The sequence below is a fragment of the Phalacrocorax carbo genome, chromosome 4 (genome assembly GCF_963921805.1).
Source record: "Phalacrocorax carbo chromosome 4, bPhaCar2.1, whole genome shotgun sequence".
Classification (NCBI taxonomy): domain Eukaryota; kingdom Metazoa; phylum Chordata; class Aves; order Suliformes; family Phalacrocoracidae; genus Phalacrocorax; species Phalacrocorax carbo.
In genome coordinates, this window is record NC_087516.1 from 58,036,318 (window position 1) to 58,053,264 (window position 16,947).

Sequence of the window (16,947 nt, forward strand, 5' to 3'; positions counted from 1 at the left end):
GCTGTGATGAGCAGTCAGGGTTGGGTGTGTGTTTTTTTTTTTTTAACTGAATGACATCGTTTATCAGCCCAAGTCCAAGGGCAGGGTCAGCTTTCCACACACACACACACACCCCCACCCCCTCTGATGGTGACTGATTTTGCACCTCACCCCCTCTACCAAAGCCCGCCTGAGGCCGCCCGTCAGCGCCTGGATTTCTGGGTGCTGCGCCCCCGCCGCCGGCCCTGAGGCGCTGAGGCGGCGGGGCGGGCGCGGAGCCCGGCCCCGGGGCGGACCGCTACCCGCCCACACCCCGGCCGGCGGCGGCGGCGGCGGCGGCGGCGGCGGGGTCAGGGCGCCGGCGGGCCTCGCCTCCCGCCCGCCCCCGCCATCTTAAGCCGCTGCGTGGGGGGCGGGGGCGGGCCGGGAGGAGGAGGGCGGCGGGGCGCGACGCCCCCTTGAGGGGATGGCGGCGGGGGAGGGCATGGCCGCTTGGACGTGGCTGTGGCGGGCCCCCACCGCCACCGAGCTGCTGCTGGCGGCCCTGTGCTGGCTGGGCTGCTACTGGCTGCTGCGGCGGCCGCGGGCCCCGCCGGGGCTGCCGCCCGGCCCGGCGCCCTGGCCGCTGGTGGGCAACTTCGCCTTCGCCCTGCTGCCGCCGCCGCTGCTGCGGAGGTGGGCGGTGGAGGTGCGGGGCGGCGGCCGGGGCTCCCCCGCCTTCTCGCCCCACGTCTTCCTCACCGGCCTCACCGAGATGTACGGCGGCGTCTTCCGGCTCTTCGTGGGCAGCCGCCCCTTCATCGTCCTCAACACCTTCGGGGCGGTGCGGGAGGCGCTGGTGCAGAAGGCGGAGGTGTTCAGCGACCGGCCTTCCGTCCCCATCGTCCTCATGATCACCCACAAGAAGGGTAAGGGCCCCCGGGGGCGGCCGGCGGGGCTGCTGGGGGGCCCGGCGGGCACCTGGGCTGCCAGGGCCTCCCTTAGCGCGAATACCGGGCGGGAGCTGTCCGGTTTCGAGGCTGCCGAGCCAAAATTTACCGGCAACGGTTGTGAATTACAGGCTGAGCCACCAGCTTGCTTTGTGCTGCTCATCGCGTGTGTCCCTCGGCCTGCCGGTTGGTGACCGGAGACGTACGGAGGGGCTCGCCCGACGGGCGGGGCAACGGGCGGCATCCCGGCGAGCTCGGCGGTGCCGCGGGGTGCGCGGCGGGCGACGTCGCCGCGCCCGAAATGCCTCCTCCCTGCACCCCTGCCTACAGCAGGGGCAGCGGGGTAGGGAACAGCCAGGCTGTCACCCAGGGCCTCTCTGATTGCGGCTACATCGGGAGAAGGAATTCCGGGTGCTTTGGCGGCACTGTGAAATAACGGTGTGCTTCCCCGGTTCCTGCCACAGTAACGGTGGCTGAGCGCGGGCTCCCGCCGCGTCCCGGAGGCGCGCGCTGCCGGCGCGCGAGCTGCTCCTGCTGGGATGTTGGCAGGTGCGTTATTCTGCTTGTCAAAACTTACTGAGCGTATTTGGGTTGTTTGTTTTTTTTTTTTTAATAGGTCAAAGGAGAGTCTGCTGGCTTTTGCAACAAAAGGTCACGGGGTGTTCAGGCATGTGATGGCGATATCGCAGTCAGAATTTCTTCTAAACGTTCTTAGAATGTTTAGTCTTTAGGTCCGTTATAGATCTCGGTGTTTGTGGAAAACTACCTTTCCTTCTTCAGTTCGGGAGGGGTAGCCCAGGAGGCTTGTTAATGTGCGAACTGTATGGTGAAACTTGTTTATCTCCCCCCATCCCCACTGAGGCCAGGGAAATCTATTGATTAAGTGCCTGAAACTTTTTATCTTAATTTTTTTACTGTGCCAGAATTACCCCAGTAAAGATAAGAGGGAAGCAATGAACCTAGATCGTGTTTATTAAAAAGCAATCAGGTACCATTGCTGTAATTGGTTTAAAGAATAAAAAAATAAATGCTTAATGATACTTGTTTAATGAGAGGTCTGAGACAGATCTGACTAGCGCGTAGTTGTTGTTATAGCGCATGAATATTTTTGGGCACGGTACATTTAGCAAGGACTGGAGGAGGAAAGGAGGAAGAGCAGTTAGACATCGGATCAGTTTTAGCAGTGCCGCAAAACTGTGCGTTCAGGCTTGTGGGTTTCTTTTTCCTTGAATGCTGTGAATTTGTATGTTTCTTGGTTTTTTTCAGACAGTTCTCTTGTAGACTTTTTTTTGACCATGGTGACACGAGTAGACAGGGCAGTCGATGCATGCTACTTACAAAGAATTAATGTAAACGCCTGAATAAAATCTCTGATAACTAAGTTGGCAGCTCCCGTGGTTGGATGCTCCAGGGGAGTCAGAAGTGTACGGAGCCTGTTGCCTGGAGCGTGCTGCGGCCAAGCGCAGGGGCCGCGCCTGCTTGCGTCGCACCGCGCTGCGGCAGGGTCGTCACATTGCTTTACATTTAGTTTTCTCTGGAAGGTCACTGCAGCTGTGTTCAGGCACAGGGACTGTTATGTGCAGGTTGCCCAGTTGTCCATAAAACACACCGAGCTGTTATGTATTGCTTACGTTAGCTGGCGCAACAGGTTGCATTGCTGCAGAGGCAAGAGTATTGTAGGATGAACCATGGGGGTAGTGTGTTTCGAGTACACAAAAGGAAAAGTCAGTGAATATGGGCAGCGTGTGCCTGCCTGGCCCCCGCGCAAGGAGGTTCTCCAAAAGCCGCTGGAAGTTGCAGCTGTTCTCCGTGGGCCGGCTTGGGTTTAGTGGTGGGATGTAGGAGCTAACCGAACCTTTGCAATACTGCATTTGTGCTACTGGGAAGGCACTTGCTGCGGAAGCGGTTGGGTAACAGGTGAGCCATACATGTTTTCTGAAAGCTTTGGGGGCGTAGGTGGGGGTTTTGATTTTTGTTTTTTATGCTATAGGTACAATGTAAATATCTAAGCTCAGTTTTCGGATATTGTCTATAAGAGCTCTGGGCTAACTAGCGTTTCTTTTTGCGTGTGGTTCATGGAGGAGGTGGGTGGTTACAACGCTCAAACTGGAGGCCTGTTAAGGTCTGGTAACCTCCCGTGCTTAGTTTCAGGAGTTCGTGGGTGAGACTTTGCTACAGATTGCGGCAGTGACAGTTGTGCTCGCATGTACTAGGAAGGGGATCGATAGAAGTGGGACGGTTGTGTAACTTCAGATCTACCGCTCACAACTTGGGTACTACAGCGCTGGGATGCTTTGAGTCAGTGAGTGTCCATTTCGGATTCCTCCATCTCCGTTCTGTAAACAAACTACCTGGTGTAAAGTTATGGGGCTGTTTTCTTTTAAGCTACATTTTCTGTTGCAGTTTTGTCTTTACCCTGAGCTGACCTGCTGGGTGTATTAGGGAAGAAAGAAGGGCTTATCTCGGCAGGGTGTGGCTTTATTGATTGAAAGATGTAAATAAAATATTGTGTCTGGGGGAGAGCATGTAGAAGTATCAGAAATGGCAAATACTGCATTTCAGCAACTGAACAGCAAAGAAGGGAGGCCGCCTTGGCTGGATGGGAAGTGTGGTGAGAACTTAAGGGAGAAGTAGACATCAATTCTTAATCAAAGGCTTCTGCACGTACGCTTGTGGAAAGAGAAATACTAGGCTGGGGGAAGAAAACATTTTGGTATTTTGTTTTAGTGTTTTTGTATTCTATAGCTATGAGAGGTCGCAAAGACTCATTCTCTAGAGTGGATGGAGCTTGAGTGGTCATTTGCCTTTATAGTCCTGCCCTGTACACATCCAGATATGGATGCCGGACAATACTGAAGACAAATGTTGTTATATGTAATGAATTCTGTGTTAGTCAATGTTCCCAGTATTGCAGCAGCACTACTAGCTTAGCAGTGAGAAATTTGAGGGGGGAGTTAGTCTTTGCCAGAACTTGTTTCTCATAAGGGTTTGAATTTTTAATGTAAAAAGAGAGAATAAAACAAACTTTCTGTTCTTCTGTGCGTTTGTTGCTCTGTTGGTTGTATTGAAAGGTTTTCATTATCAGTTCATAGAAATTAGTCCTCTGTAATGAGCGTGAACTCCTGGTTATTCTGGGGTTTTGTTGCTTCAGAATTTATTGTATTTTCTTCAGGCATTTTGGTTTTTTGTTTTGGGGGTTTGTTTTGGTGGTGGTTGTTTTGGGTTTTTTTTTAGTTTTGGGGTTTTTTTAAGAGTACTTTTTGTGCTGGGTATGTTGACTTTTCAGGTCATGCAGAGATTTTCTTTGAAAATAGTGAAGTACTGTTCCATTCTTATTACCTGGGAGTGATCCAGTTGGCAGTTTTCTTCTCTTTTATCTGTTATTCTAACTTTATGTTCTTCTTCCTCTTTAATCTGTCTCCTATGTTATTATTTCCCAATTTGTAAATCAAACGTTAGTATTCATTCTGCGGTACTTTGGGGCTTCAGGATTTCAGAAGGCATCATGCCATGCAGCCATGTCCCGTGCAGGACTGCTGGAGAGACACTCTGAGCATGGAGAGGTTTGTTGTTGGTGTTAGACTTCCTATGTGGCTGGGAGAGTCTTCTTTACATTCAAGATAATAGGTCTCTCTTCTTTTATAAAGGTATTTGGGTCCTAAAACTAATTTTCCTTATGAGAGAAAAGGGAAGAGACTGTGGTTGTATAGTCTGTTTTGGAGATGATCGTTGTGGGATAGAAATAGCGATAAAATTGTTTTGTTCCAAGAAATCTCTGTTTCTTTCCCACCTCAGCCATGAACCCTGACTTGTAACATTAAGTTTTGCAGTTAACAGAAGAATTGGTGTTGCTTCTATAAAGTAACTTTTTATTTCCAGAAGAAAAACAGGTGTGGTGTAACTTTACTAGAAGAAGAAAAGCAGAACTAGCCTGTGTTTTGATGACTCTAAACTTTCTCAGGTTAACTGTGGAGGACATTAGAGAATAGAAAATAGGTGGTGTATTTGATTACCCTTTGGTATCTTTCATGTGGTCTGTTAATTCCAAAAGAGAGATGTTTCTGTTTGTAAGTGAGCAATATTTATACACCAAGCTAAGGGATTTAATTTAAATGGTGTTTTGTAATGACACAGTCTTGCAGAACAGGTGCCTAGAGCCATCAAAACTCTTGAGATGCAAATCAAGCAGGTTTTTGCCAAGTTGCTCTGAACCTGTCATGACTTTCCCAGTTTGCTGCAAAGCATCCTGCGTTTTGATTGCATGTTAAAGAAAAGCCTTGCTTGTAATAGAAATATGTGCACACACAAACATTATTGAGAAGTTAGTGTAACACGAAGGGGAAAAGAAATGCAAGCTGCTTTGTGTTTTAATATCTTGTGTTCTGCCTTGCTGAAGGAATTCCTGTCTCAAGACGTTGAGGAGAAAAGGCTATAGCTAACATATGCCCCAGAGTAACAGTTCCTACAAAATTGTTAACATTTGTAATAAAGCATCTACAGTACCTTTTCACCATCTATTAGTGTCTTGCAAAGACTAATAAAACTATTGATGCAACTGTTATATTAATTTCACTGATCAGGAAAAGGAGGGACAGGATTTCCCAAAGCTATTAAAAGGAGCCTTGTGTTCTTCCTGTAGCTCCTTGCCCAGTGCTTGGGACAGATTTGCTATCTGTTGTTTCCCTCTCTTCTGGCTCTTGGGTCGCAGGCCTGTCTAACTCCTTCGTGAAAATAGATCATTTTGCTTTCAGACTCTCCCTTTCTCTTCCAGGTGTTATTTTTGCACCTTACGGCCCTGTCTGGAAGCAACAGAGGAAATTCTCTCTCTCAACGCTGCGTCATTTTGGAGTAGGAAGACACAGCTTAGAGCCTAAAATCATTGAGGAGCTGAAGTTTATAAAGGAGGAAATGCTGAAGCATGGGAAGGATCCATTTAATCCCTTTCCAATCATTCGCAACGCAGTGTCCAATGTTATCTGTTCCATGGCCTTTGGCAGGCGTTTTAACTATGAAGATGTTGAGTTCAAGACGATGCTGAAGAACATGTCCCGTGCACTAGAGCTGAGTGTGAACAGCTATATGATCCTGGTCAATATCTGCCCTTGGCTGTACTACCTTCCCTTTGGGCCTTTCTGGGAGCTTAGGAAAACAGAATTAGATATTACTGCTTTTCTAAAGAAAATAATTGCACAGCACAGGGATACACTGGATGCAGCAAATCCCAGGGACTTCATTGATATGTACTTCATCCATGCGGAAGAAGAAAAGAACAACAAGGAGAGCAGTTTTAATGAAGACTACTTATTTTTTATCATTGGTGACCTCTTCATTGCAGGCACAGACACTACTTCCAACACACTACTGTGGTGCCTGCTCTACATGTCTCTCTACCCAGAAGTACAAGGTAAGACTATTTTTATTTTAGGTATTTTATTCCAGACTGTAAAGCTTTAAATGGGTGTTCAAAACCAGAAGCAAACAGTGACAGTAGAGAAGTCATTTGGAGTGCAAATAGTGCACGTGTGTGTGTAATCTGAAAGGCTGATACATAATCAGACATCATCTATCCTGCTCTGCTATCATGATCTCCAGGTTAGTGCTATATGTTAACTATCTAAATGGCCCTTTAGTCTATGTATTTCTTCTCGTTTGGGACAACTTTATCTTTCCCAAGCAACTCCAGGGAACCTGAGCATGTTTCAAAAGCTTTGGCAATCGTGGCATTCCCGGTCTCTCGTAGTGACATATGGTATGTGAGATACGTAGTGGTAAGGTCTGCTTTTATGCCTCCCTGAGCAGGGAGGTTCTTGAGCCTAGTGGCAGAGTCTGGGGAAGTGAAACACTACCCACTGTAGAGGAAGATCAGATTAGAGACAGCTTAAGCAAATTGGACTTACACAAGTCCATGACACCAGCTGGTTGATGTCATTGCAAGGCCTCTCCCCATCAGTCTTGAATGGTCGTGACAGTTAGCTAGGTTGCTGATGGCGAGGGCGGGGGGAAAGACACATGGAGCACATGGCCCCAGAGGAGAGGCAGAAGGAACTGGGCTTGTTCAGTGTTAGGGAACGATGACTGAGGGGAGGCCTTATGCTGTCTTACAACTACCTGATTGGAAAACGCTAAGAAGATGGAGGCAGCCTCCTCTGAGGTGTGCAGTGGAGGGAGGGAAGAGAAGCAGCAGAGAGAGTCTACAAGAAGAAAATTCTGATGAGATACTAGGGAAAAAAAAAAGCCCTATGAAGATAGCAAGGAGTGCAACAGATTGACCTGAGAGTTAACAGAATCTCTGACTTTGGAACTATTTAAAACTCAGAGGAGGTATGAACCTGAGTAGTCTGATCTACCCCCAGAGTTGGATCTAACTTGGAAGATGACTTCGCTTTGAGTGTTTAGATCAGGTGACCACCAGAGGGGCTTCTTGCAACCCAAATTATTTGATGGTGCTATGATCTGGTTACTGTTTGTGAGAGAGTTCCAGAAAATGACTTGTGGACTTTTGCGGATATAAAAAATACCAGTGGTGTTGGAGAGGTTAGAGGGTTAAAATAGTACTTGCTGGAGGTGTATTTTGGGACTTAGGATAAATTTTCTATTGCCAAAGACTTGAAATTAATTTTGGTTAAATATCTTACTATAATAAGTCTTGTGACAGTACATGCGGTTGCAAAGCCAGCATTTTCTTTAGCACGATTTAGAAAATTTAGATGGTTGAATTCAGGAAAAATAAAGCAATTGATTTATTAATTTATTAGCAGCTTCTCGTAAAGTCCTACATAGCAACTGAAAGATTGTTCCACTAGAAAGATTGTTGGGTGTATGAGGACTGGAAACTTTGGCAGGGCGGACAGATTCTGCTTGCGCGATTCTACCTCCGTTTATAGTAGTGAAACACTTCTCCAAGAGACCACTGCTTTGCTCAGACTTCTCACTAACCTGGAGTGAAGAAGGGTAAACCTGAAATTATCTAAGAACAATATAAACCTGGAAAACTTTTATCAAGTATTTGAGTTTTTGAGGTTTTCATGTACTGTAGCTGCTTTGCAGATAAGCAAATAGATATGCTTGTTTACTGCACCTATCTGTCTGGAATAGTCTCTTTAAACAGGTCAAGAGCATAGTTAATTGCACAAAGCCAGCCTGTTTTGCAAACATTGCAAAATAGGGCATCAGTTCAGTATATGGGAGAGTGAGTCCCCTGGAGACAAATGTAAAATAACATTTTATTGCATAGGCTTATTCTTCTATTTTTAATGGTTTGGTGTGTTATCACTGCTTGACTTGATATGCAGTTACATGAATTAGATATGTTCTAAATTACGTGAATGAGATCTAGAAGAGTTTTGTGTTTGGGGTTTTTTTTAATCCCTTTCCCTGCCGCCTGGTACTGTATATGTATGTGCTGGTCAGTTTTCTCTCTTCTGCTGATTTCTAACAGTTTTATTGCCCCTCTCTGATTTCCCCTTTCCTTATGCTGTGGTTATTGTCAAACAATATAAATAAGCTCAGTATCACTTAGCTATGTAATGTTATTCTCTTACTTCTAGTATCACATTCATTATGTATCCTGATTGCCTGGGATATGTATGGGCTGCTTTTCTGGTTTTTTTTTTGTTGTTGGTTTTTTTTTTGGTGGGCTTTTTGTTTTTATTATTATTATTATTATTATTATTATTTTGTGGGGTGGTTTTTTTTGTTGTTTGTGTTGTTTTTTTTTCTGATGGTATGTTCCTGTTATCCCCTAAAGGAAATACTTGAATTACATAACTTTTAGCAGTAGCAAATGTTGCACACATGGAAAGACAAATGAAGGGCTATCGGGGAAAAATCAGAAAGAATGTATTTGTCTGTGGAAGCCGGTTTTGCTTTTTACATGGAAAAAAGGGAAGGGTGGGCATGTGCATGCATGCATACAGGGAGGCAGTGGTGAGTTTTTTATTTCATCTCAACCTTGACTTCGTTTTGGTCCTTGACTTCTGAAGATCTGAGAGACTTTTAAATGTATGAAATGGAGTGGAGCAGTTTAAATAACATGCTGTTGGCAAAAAAATCTTGAAGTCTACGTTTTGCAGTTGGTAATGTGAGCAGCAGTTCGGCTGCTTTCTCTATAGTGCCACATATCTTTACAAACCCCGAAGAAATATTGTTCAGGATAAAATGCTGGTGTGACATTTGGCATGAGCCACACTTCTTAATTTTTTTTTAATATTGAAAACTTCACTCGTTTAAATTACTGTGGATGTGCATACCTGAGTACAGGGATGTAATGTGTCCTTAAAAAAAGTAGCAAAACCCTACAATGCAGGTACTTGAGAGCCACACCATTAGCAAATCTCTTGCTGTCAAGGTATTTACTGTGTGCCTCATATGAGAACTCGTTTTCCTGGCAAACCCAGTAGGTGGCAGCAACTGTTTGTTGAACACAGTTTGTATGGTGTTTCTGAATGCTTCTCTGAATACAGAGAAACTTTTCCACGTTGAGCTTTTATTTAATCTTGAATCCGTGCTAAGGAGAGAAAGAGCAAAAACTCTGAATATCAGCAGCGTGGGTTCTGAATCTTGGAAAAGGCAAGCAGGACAACCACAAAATATTCAGGTTATCAGTGGTAAAATAGGAAAATTTTTCATTAAAGGTTAGTTTTTGATTAAAGGTTAATTTTTGAGGTCTCATCTTTCAAGAAGATTGTCTTTTGCTGTGTAGCCAGATTCCAAGTTACCTGGAAGAAAAGGTGCATCATCCTCTACATGGGTATGCTGATTTTGGCTGGGATAGTGTTAATTTTCTTCAGAGTAGCTAGTATGGGGCATGGTTTGGATTTGTGCTGAAAACAGTGTGTTTCAGTTACTGCTGAGCCGGGCTTACACAGAGTCAAGGCCCTTTCTGCCCCTCACCCCACCCCACCAGCGAGCAGGCTGGGGGTGCACAAGAAGCTGGGAGGGGACAGAGCTGGGACAGCTGACCCCAACTGACCAAAGGGACATCCCACACCATATGGCGTCATGCTCAGCATATGCAGGTGGGAAGAAGAAGAAAGGGGGGGACATTTGGAGTGATGGCGTTTGTCTTCCCAAGTAACCGTTACACGTGGTGAAGCCCTGGTTTCCTGGAGGTGGCTGAACACCTGTGGCCAATGGGAAGCAGCGAGCGAGTTCCTTGTTTTGCTCTGCTTAAGTGTGCAGCTTTTGCTTTACCTATTAAACTGTCTTTGTCTCAACCCACGAGTTTCCTCACTTTTACTCTTCCGATTCTCTCCCCCATCCCACTAGGGGCAAGTGAACAGGTGGCTGTGTGGGGCTGGGTTGTTGGCTGGGGTTAAACCATGACAATGGGTGAAGCAAATCTTGCATCTTGGAAACTTCTACAAAGAGAATTACTTGTGTGCTGGGCCTTTAGTGAGATCAAAGGGGCAAACAAATATTTTGACACTTTGTGCCTCACATGAATGAGAGAGGAGGGAAGCTCGCTAACTTCTATTTTTCCTTTGCAGAAGGGCTATGTGGGGGAATGAGCATCTGCTGCTGCATTTTGGGGGAACTGGGAAATCGCTGGGGCTTGGGTTCTGTGAATAGAAAGTAGGAAACAGCAGGAGCAAGTTAAATAGCTTCAGTGCTTGCAGTAACAGCACCAGAATTCCTGCTCCAGAATGAAGTATCTAATGCCAGCTGCAAGAAAAGCTTTCCCATCTCTTCACCACCTTTCCCAGTTCTGAGAACTGGATCTCCCCAGGGACTGAGGCCAGCGCAGGCACATACTGCATGCAGTCTCTTTTTATTAGGTTTTTTTTTAATGCAGGCCAGAAGCTTGATGTTTTCACCATTCAGATTACTGCATGGTGAAACTCTTTAAGATTATGAATATATTCGGAATCTGAACAGAACTTTTGCTGTACTTTTCCAATCCAGAAGTGCTAGCAGTGTCTGTCGTCTCAGTAGCGTTACTCTTGACGGTTGTCAATATTGTACTTGGTTGTTTTGTTCTTAACTGAGTCCATTCCTGAGGCTTATGTTGGTGTAGTTATTTCAGCTAGGGATCACGTGACTTGTAGTCATTTTTGACAAACCTATGTAAACAATGAAGCATAGGCAAATTAAATTGAGATGGTGTCTTATCACATATTATGCATCTTCTCTTTTTTGTTTATTTTTCTCACTCCCTTTGAATAGAGAAGGTTCATGCAGAAATTGAAGCAGTTCTAGGATGTGACAAAGTTCCCTCTCTTATCCACAAGGCTCAAATGCCCTTTACAGAGGCAACCATTATGGAAGTGCAGAGGATGACCACGGTTGTTCCCCTTTCTATTCCTCGAATGGCCTCAGAAACTGCTGGTAAGCATTTGTAGAGACTTGTTAATATAGCATTTCTTTGTAGATGATCCAACGGACCTAGTGAGAATTTACAAAGACCTTATTTATGCATTAGACATGTAACCAAAGTATAAATGCCATTTATAGAGAGCAGGTGGGCTTGAGGTACTCTTCTATTTAAGTAGCATGTCTGACCTAGCGTCCAGAAGTAGTTTTCTAATTTAGAGCAGTTTCTTTTCTGGAGGTGAGCTTGTGTTGACTGATGTGTTTAGTGGTAGTTGGCCGCTAAGACTCCACCTTTGTACCTGAAACAGCAGAGTTGTTTTTGGCCATCTGACACAAAGTTCTGAAAACATCAGTTCAGAGCGAATGCTTGAAAGGCTAATACCACGGAGTGCTGCATCTACGGAAAGCAATAATAAATATCCCTTTCCAAGTCATCTTGTTGGCCATATGTTTTCATAAATGTAGCTGGACACTAGCTAAAGTGAGTGGGAGGTAGCAATACTTAGCTTTCAAACCCAGTACAGAATTGATCTGCTTTTTTAAATGTGTTGGCTTGCAGGACAGTGAGGTGCAACAAGCTGAAATGGGACGAGTAACTTCAAAACCCTTTTGTCACAACACTTCAAAACCTGTCCCTCTTCCTTACCTCTACCGTCACTGTGGTAGGGCTCTGTGACAGCACTGGAACAGGAAGAAACTGGGTCACAGCACTTCCATGCAGCAGAGCGCATTTCTAACGATTGCTGCTGCCTTTTCCCCGCAGGGAGCTGTTGGTGTAACTTGATGTCTTCCCAGCTGCCCTGGCCTGCATGATTCTGACTCAGGCAGGCTAGAGGAGGTCACCTTTGCCTTAAGCTCCTGATACGTTCGCAGCCCGCAGCTAGGGATCCATATAATTTTTGTGACATCTTCTAGTTGTCTTTTTAATAAGTGTAAGTCTCCCCTGTTTACTTTTAGCAATCGACTTGTCAGATCCTGTGTCTCTGTGCTTTTGTTTAAAGTGCTGCAGGGATATACTATTCCGAAGGGCAGCGTGATTGTGCCCAACTTGTGGTCGGTACACAGAGATCCTAACATTTGGGAGAAGCCAGATGAATTTCAACCATCAAGATTTCTGGATGAAAATGGCCAGATAATTAAGAAAGAGGCATTCATTCCTTTCGGAATGGGTAAGATATCCACATGCAGTCAGTAGCTGGTTGGCGGTGGTGGTGGTCTTCCAAGTGTAGCGCCTTGGAGGCGTGAGATGTGAAAGTTGCGCATAGGAGCAACTACAGAACTTTTTTTATTATTACATTCGGTGGCTTGCAAAATGGGTTGGGTTCCTAAAAGCTCCAGTTGCCAGGCAGAAATGAGAAATGATTAATTGTTCTTTGATAATGCTTTAACTATGGATGTAAATGCTGTTAATGTGAAGCAGTACAGCTGGGCAAGGCTTAGACTCAAATATGGGAGACCAAAGCTTCAAGGTTTACGGCTTAATAGTAGCTTGAGCCTTTCTGTGTTTGGACTGTGCTAGCATAGGAATTGCATGTGCGTTAACAAATGGATCAACAGTATAAAAACAGTAATATGTCTCTTCTAACTGTTCTTTAGGTAAACGTGTGTGCATGGGAGAGCAGTTGGCAAAAATGGAGCTGTTCTTAATTTTTACAAGTCTAATGCAAGGTTTTACCTTTGTGTATCCTGAAAATGCTGCAAAACCATCTATGGAAGGAAGGTTTGGTCTAACTTTAGCTCCATGTCCATTCAATATAATAGCTTTGAAGAAATGACATAATATTGAAAAAGATTAAACAAAGAAATACTGCACTTTTAAAATCCAGCTTTATTTTGTTTCCAGCTTATTTTGTTACTTTCTGTCCAGAAAAACACCAACTCCATAGGCTTTCAGAGTCAGTGAGAATGATCCATTAACACTTCTGGAAAGAGAAGATTGTTGTGTGGTTTTTTTTTTTGTCACCTGTTGCATTCCACAAATGAACTGACAGCATAGTTTGCAATTTGTTATTAAAACTTGCTGGGTTTAACCGCTCCGTCTATAAGCTATTACTGTCAGTTTGTCAAATACTAATTATGGGAGAATGGTCCAAAACATCTGTTAATGCTTTAGCAAACAGTAATTGTAATTTTGGTAGAAGCAGTACGTAAGCATTTAATTTACCAAATGAGTGAAGGACATCATCTAATACCAAAAGGATTAATGAATGAGAGGGTAGTAACATTTTCTGTGTAAAGAAGCATTTTAACTGAGCTTAAATAATGACAACTACTTTTTGGAAATGACTGACTTTGGAGGTTTCTTTCTTGCAAGTAACTCAGGTGTAGATTGGATTGAATCAGTCTGGATTCCTGGATCCCGACATTCTTGACTGTCAGGGCTCGCTATAAACAAGCAGGTGCCAACTCTGAAAACACAGACTTGGAGGCCAAACGAATCCTTCAATGTACCATGTTCAGAACATGAAAGGAGTGTGCAGCATCTGGATGCAGATGTTTTATCTCAGAACATAAACGAGAGGCAGATTTCTCTAACAAGAAACAGAAGTCTGTTCTTTCTGGTGCCAAGCAGATATTCAAGACGTTTGTGCTGCCGCTTTGCATTCGCTGTTTTCCCCACATCAGCAGTGGCTGCAGTCTGGACGAGACCAACAGCCTGCTCATCAGGGAGAACTCTATGCATAATCCTGAAGTTGGGGCTTGCACTCAGGTTGTTAATTTCCAGGCAGTGTGGACAGTACTGCCACAACACGTTTGGCTTTGGGAACTGGAGTCTTTCTTCAAATATGGCATCAGTACAGCACTACAGATGTAGATCTTACACGTTTAAGCATGGAACATGAGGAATCTGACAAACTTGATGTTTGAGCGTAAAGGCTTTCTCTTTGTTGTCTTCCATATGAAGTAAAAGATCTGTAGTTCGTTCAATATTAGTGTATCAGTACCTTACTCTTTTCACATGCAAAATTTTAGTGGTGTTTACCACTATCAAACCAATTGCCAAGGAAACCTGTTGTTAGGTGTTTCAGAAGGGGCAGTCAATCTTGCCTTTTGAAAAAGATCTCAAACATCGAAAGCAACCTTTTGGGGGACATGTAACAATTAACCTTTAAATACTTGTTTTTAATCATCCTTAAATCTCTTTATACACCTTTTGATCTAGCAGGATTTTGTATCAGATGAAATAAGTACATATATGGTCTTAAGGAAATACATTTCTCCTGCCCTGCTCCCCACTGGAGATGTAGAAAATACTAGCAGTCCTCCTCATGTCAGGTTTACAAGACTGGACTGTAAAGTGGAATTGGGTATTCCATAGGAGAAGTTAAACCTAAATTGTAAAAGAAGAGTCAGCTCTTCAGCTTTAAATTAACCTCTGTTTTTGCCACTATTTAACTTGAAGTTTTAAAAGCCAGGTAGTGCCTAGCAAAGACTGTAACATAGTTATTTTGGATTTAAATTAAGGTTTTCTGTTAGCTGTTTTGAATAATAGAGGGGCTTAATTTCCGAATGATGTATTTGGTTGGTCAGGTACCCCACTGTTTGTATGAAAACTTCCAGTTCTCCTATTGGTTAACTTTTGACTTTAGAGGTTAGCCCATGCTCGTGTTAAGATTTTTTTCTTTGTATGAAATTTTTGAAAACCACATAGCAAAACAAAAAGTTGAGTTGGTACCAATGCTAGTAAACTTGCACTAAAAGCTGACAGTATTGGTGTAATAATAAGCACTTGTTTCTTTAACTTTATATTTTCCAGTGAATAAATAGATTCTGTGTAGTTGGGATTTGTGTCTGGAAATCCTTAAAATGGTATATGCTTAATTGCAAAGCTAAAATTAAGTGCTGATAATATTTATCTTTCTTTCTGTTGAAATGCCTCTAAGCAACATGATGATGTTGGTGTGCGGCTGACTGCTTATATAAAATACGTGTCCTTTTAATTGATGAGGACACAATTGAAAAGCGCTTTAGGGTTGTTTTTTTTAAACAGATTCCAAAGAAGACACAGTTCACGTAATCCCCTAGTATGTGGAATTGTACGTATTTGTCCTTGTTTTCCCTGCTGGGTTTAGTTTAAAATGTCACCTTTGAAAACTATCCTTTGAAAATTATCCATCTACAAATAGTACTTTGAGATGCGGTTTTTGATGATACCTATAATCAAGTGCTGCCCAGTGTGACAAGCTAAAAATACTGATGTGAAGTTGCAACCATGTCAGTGTCTGCCAGAATGCAGGATGCTGTTGGAAATACATGCCTTTCATGCCTTCCAGGTGCACTGCAATTTTCACAGGATACCATGAAAGTAGCTAAACTATAGATAGAAGCAATGAAACGTTTGTTGTTTTAAAAGTGTGTTGCCATCGTTGGTAAACTGTAAGTAAAGCAGCAGCAGATATGTTTTGTGTTTGTAAATGTGTCCTTCCCCTCCTCTTTTTTAGCAGAGGAAACACCTCAAATGCCTTACTGAAAAATGTATGTTTATGTAAGTGGATGGCTATTTCTGAATGCTGAAAGCGTCTTTATTTCTAAAAAAGACTTTGCTTCAGTGTAATTTTATTTTTAATAAAGAAATGCCCAAGTAAGCGTTTGACAGCTTTGCATAGTCATTTTAATAAGTTCCCGTTATTGACTAAGCTTGTGGAGTTTGGTGTTTTACCTCTTATAAAGAAGGCTTTTGAGTGAGAATGTTACAAAATGTTTTGGGTGAGGAGTGAAGGAGGTGGGGGAATAAAGTGAAACTGGGAAAACACAATGCTAGGCATGTTATGAGCAAATGCTGGGAAGAGTATGTCTGTTCATTCTCTCAACGGAGTTTTAAAACTGTTGCTTGGAATAAGAGGAGGAGAGAGAAGAGATGAGGAAGATAGAACGGCGAATGAGTTGCCACCAGGAGGAGATGCACAGTCTGAGGAACGAGGTGGGAAAGAAAACCACGGGCAGAGTCGAGGTGTAGTTTTGTTGGACTCCTGGCATAGAGGGGTGGGAGAGGGAAGGGGGTGCCCAGGGAGAGCCTGGGGTGGGGGGCAGAGAGCTGCAGCCTCTGGCCTGGGAGGAGCCCGGGGAGAGGCAGGAGATCCTCGCACGCAGAATGCGAGAGCTGAGCAGGAGGCAACGGAGGTGCTTGTGAGGAAGGAGTGGGTGCAAGTGCTGGCACACACGGAGAGCTGGGCGCTCCAGAGTAACACCTGTGTGTGGAAATCCTGTGTCTTACAGCCTGGTGCTAGGTTGCAGGTAACTTGGCACAGTGCTATTTCTTTAGGGAATTACATTAATTACCTGCTCAGCTGTTGTTCCTACACAAGGAACAGGAACTCTGAGTCGCTGTTTGGGTAAAGCTGTTTCCAGCAGCCACACACTGCTCCTGGCTAATCTGCTGTCAGATGAGGCTGAGTGAGGAAAGGGAATTTTTTGCATGCGCTTTTGGTACAAAGTGCAGAGATATGAGAATTCTCCACTTCTTCTGTTTGAAGAAAACAAGTTGCTTAATGTTTACCCTGCGGCTGACTCAAGTAGAATACGCCGTAATTGCTGCGTTGCCAGCTGCTGCTGGCTTGAAGCGCCAGTCGTTCTGGCGATAAAGGAGTTGGATGGAAAACTAAGGTGGTCTGCATCGGATCTGATATAATTCAGTATTTTTAAAGGAAGGATTTGATTTTTCAAAATTCATTATTATAGTTTGTGCTAGCCTGAAAATGAAATCCCCTTCTAGTTTGGAAACTGATTA

General features: G+C 44.1%; 1 protein-coding gene across 1 annotated transcript; it reads left to right on the forward strand.

The window, feature by feature from the left end:
* The first annotated feature begins 114 nt into the window (after positions 1-114).
* LOC104039395 (cytochrome P450 2U1) lies at positions 115-15,810 on the forward strand. Its single transcript, XM_064450070.1, has 5 exons — positions 115-887; positions 5,680-6,312; positions 11,073-11,234; positions 12,221-12,388; positions 12,816-15,810. Exons 1-5 carry the CDS (start codon positions 446-448, stop codon positions 12,992-12,994), a joined length of 1,584 nt encoding a protein of 527 aa, XP_064306140.1. The 5' UTR covers positions 115-445; the 3' UTR covers positions 12,995-15,810.
* Positions 15,811-16,947: the final 1,137 nt, after the last annotated feature.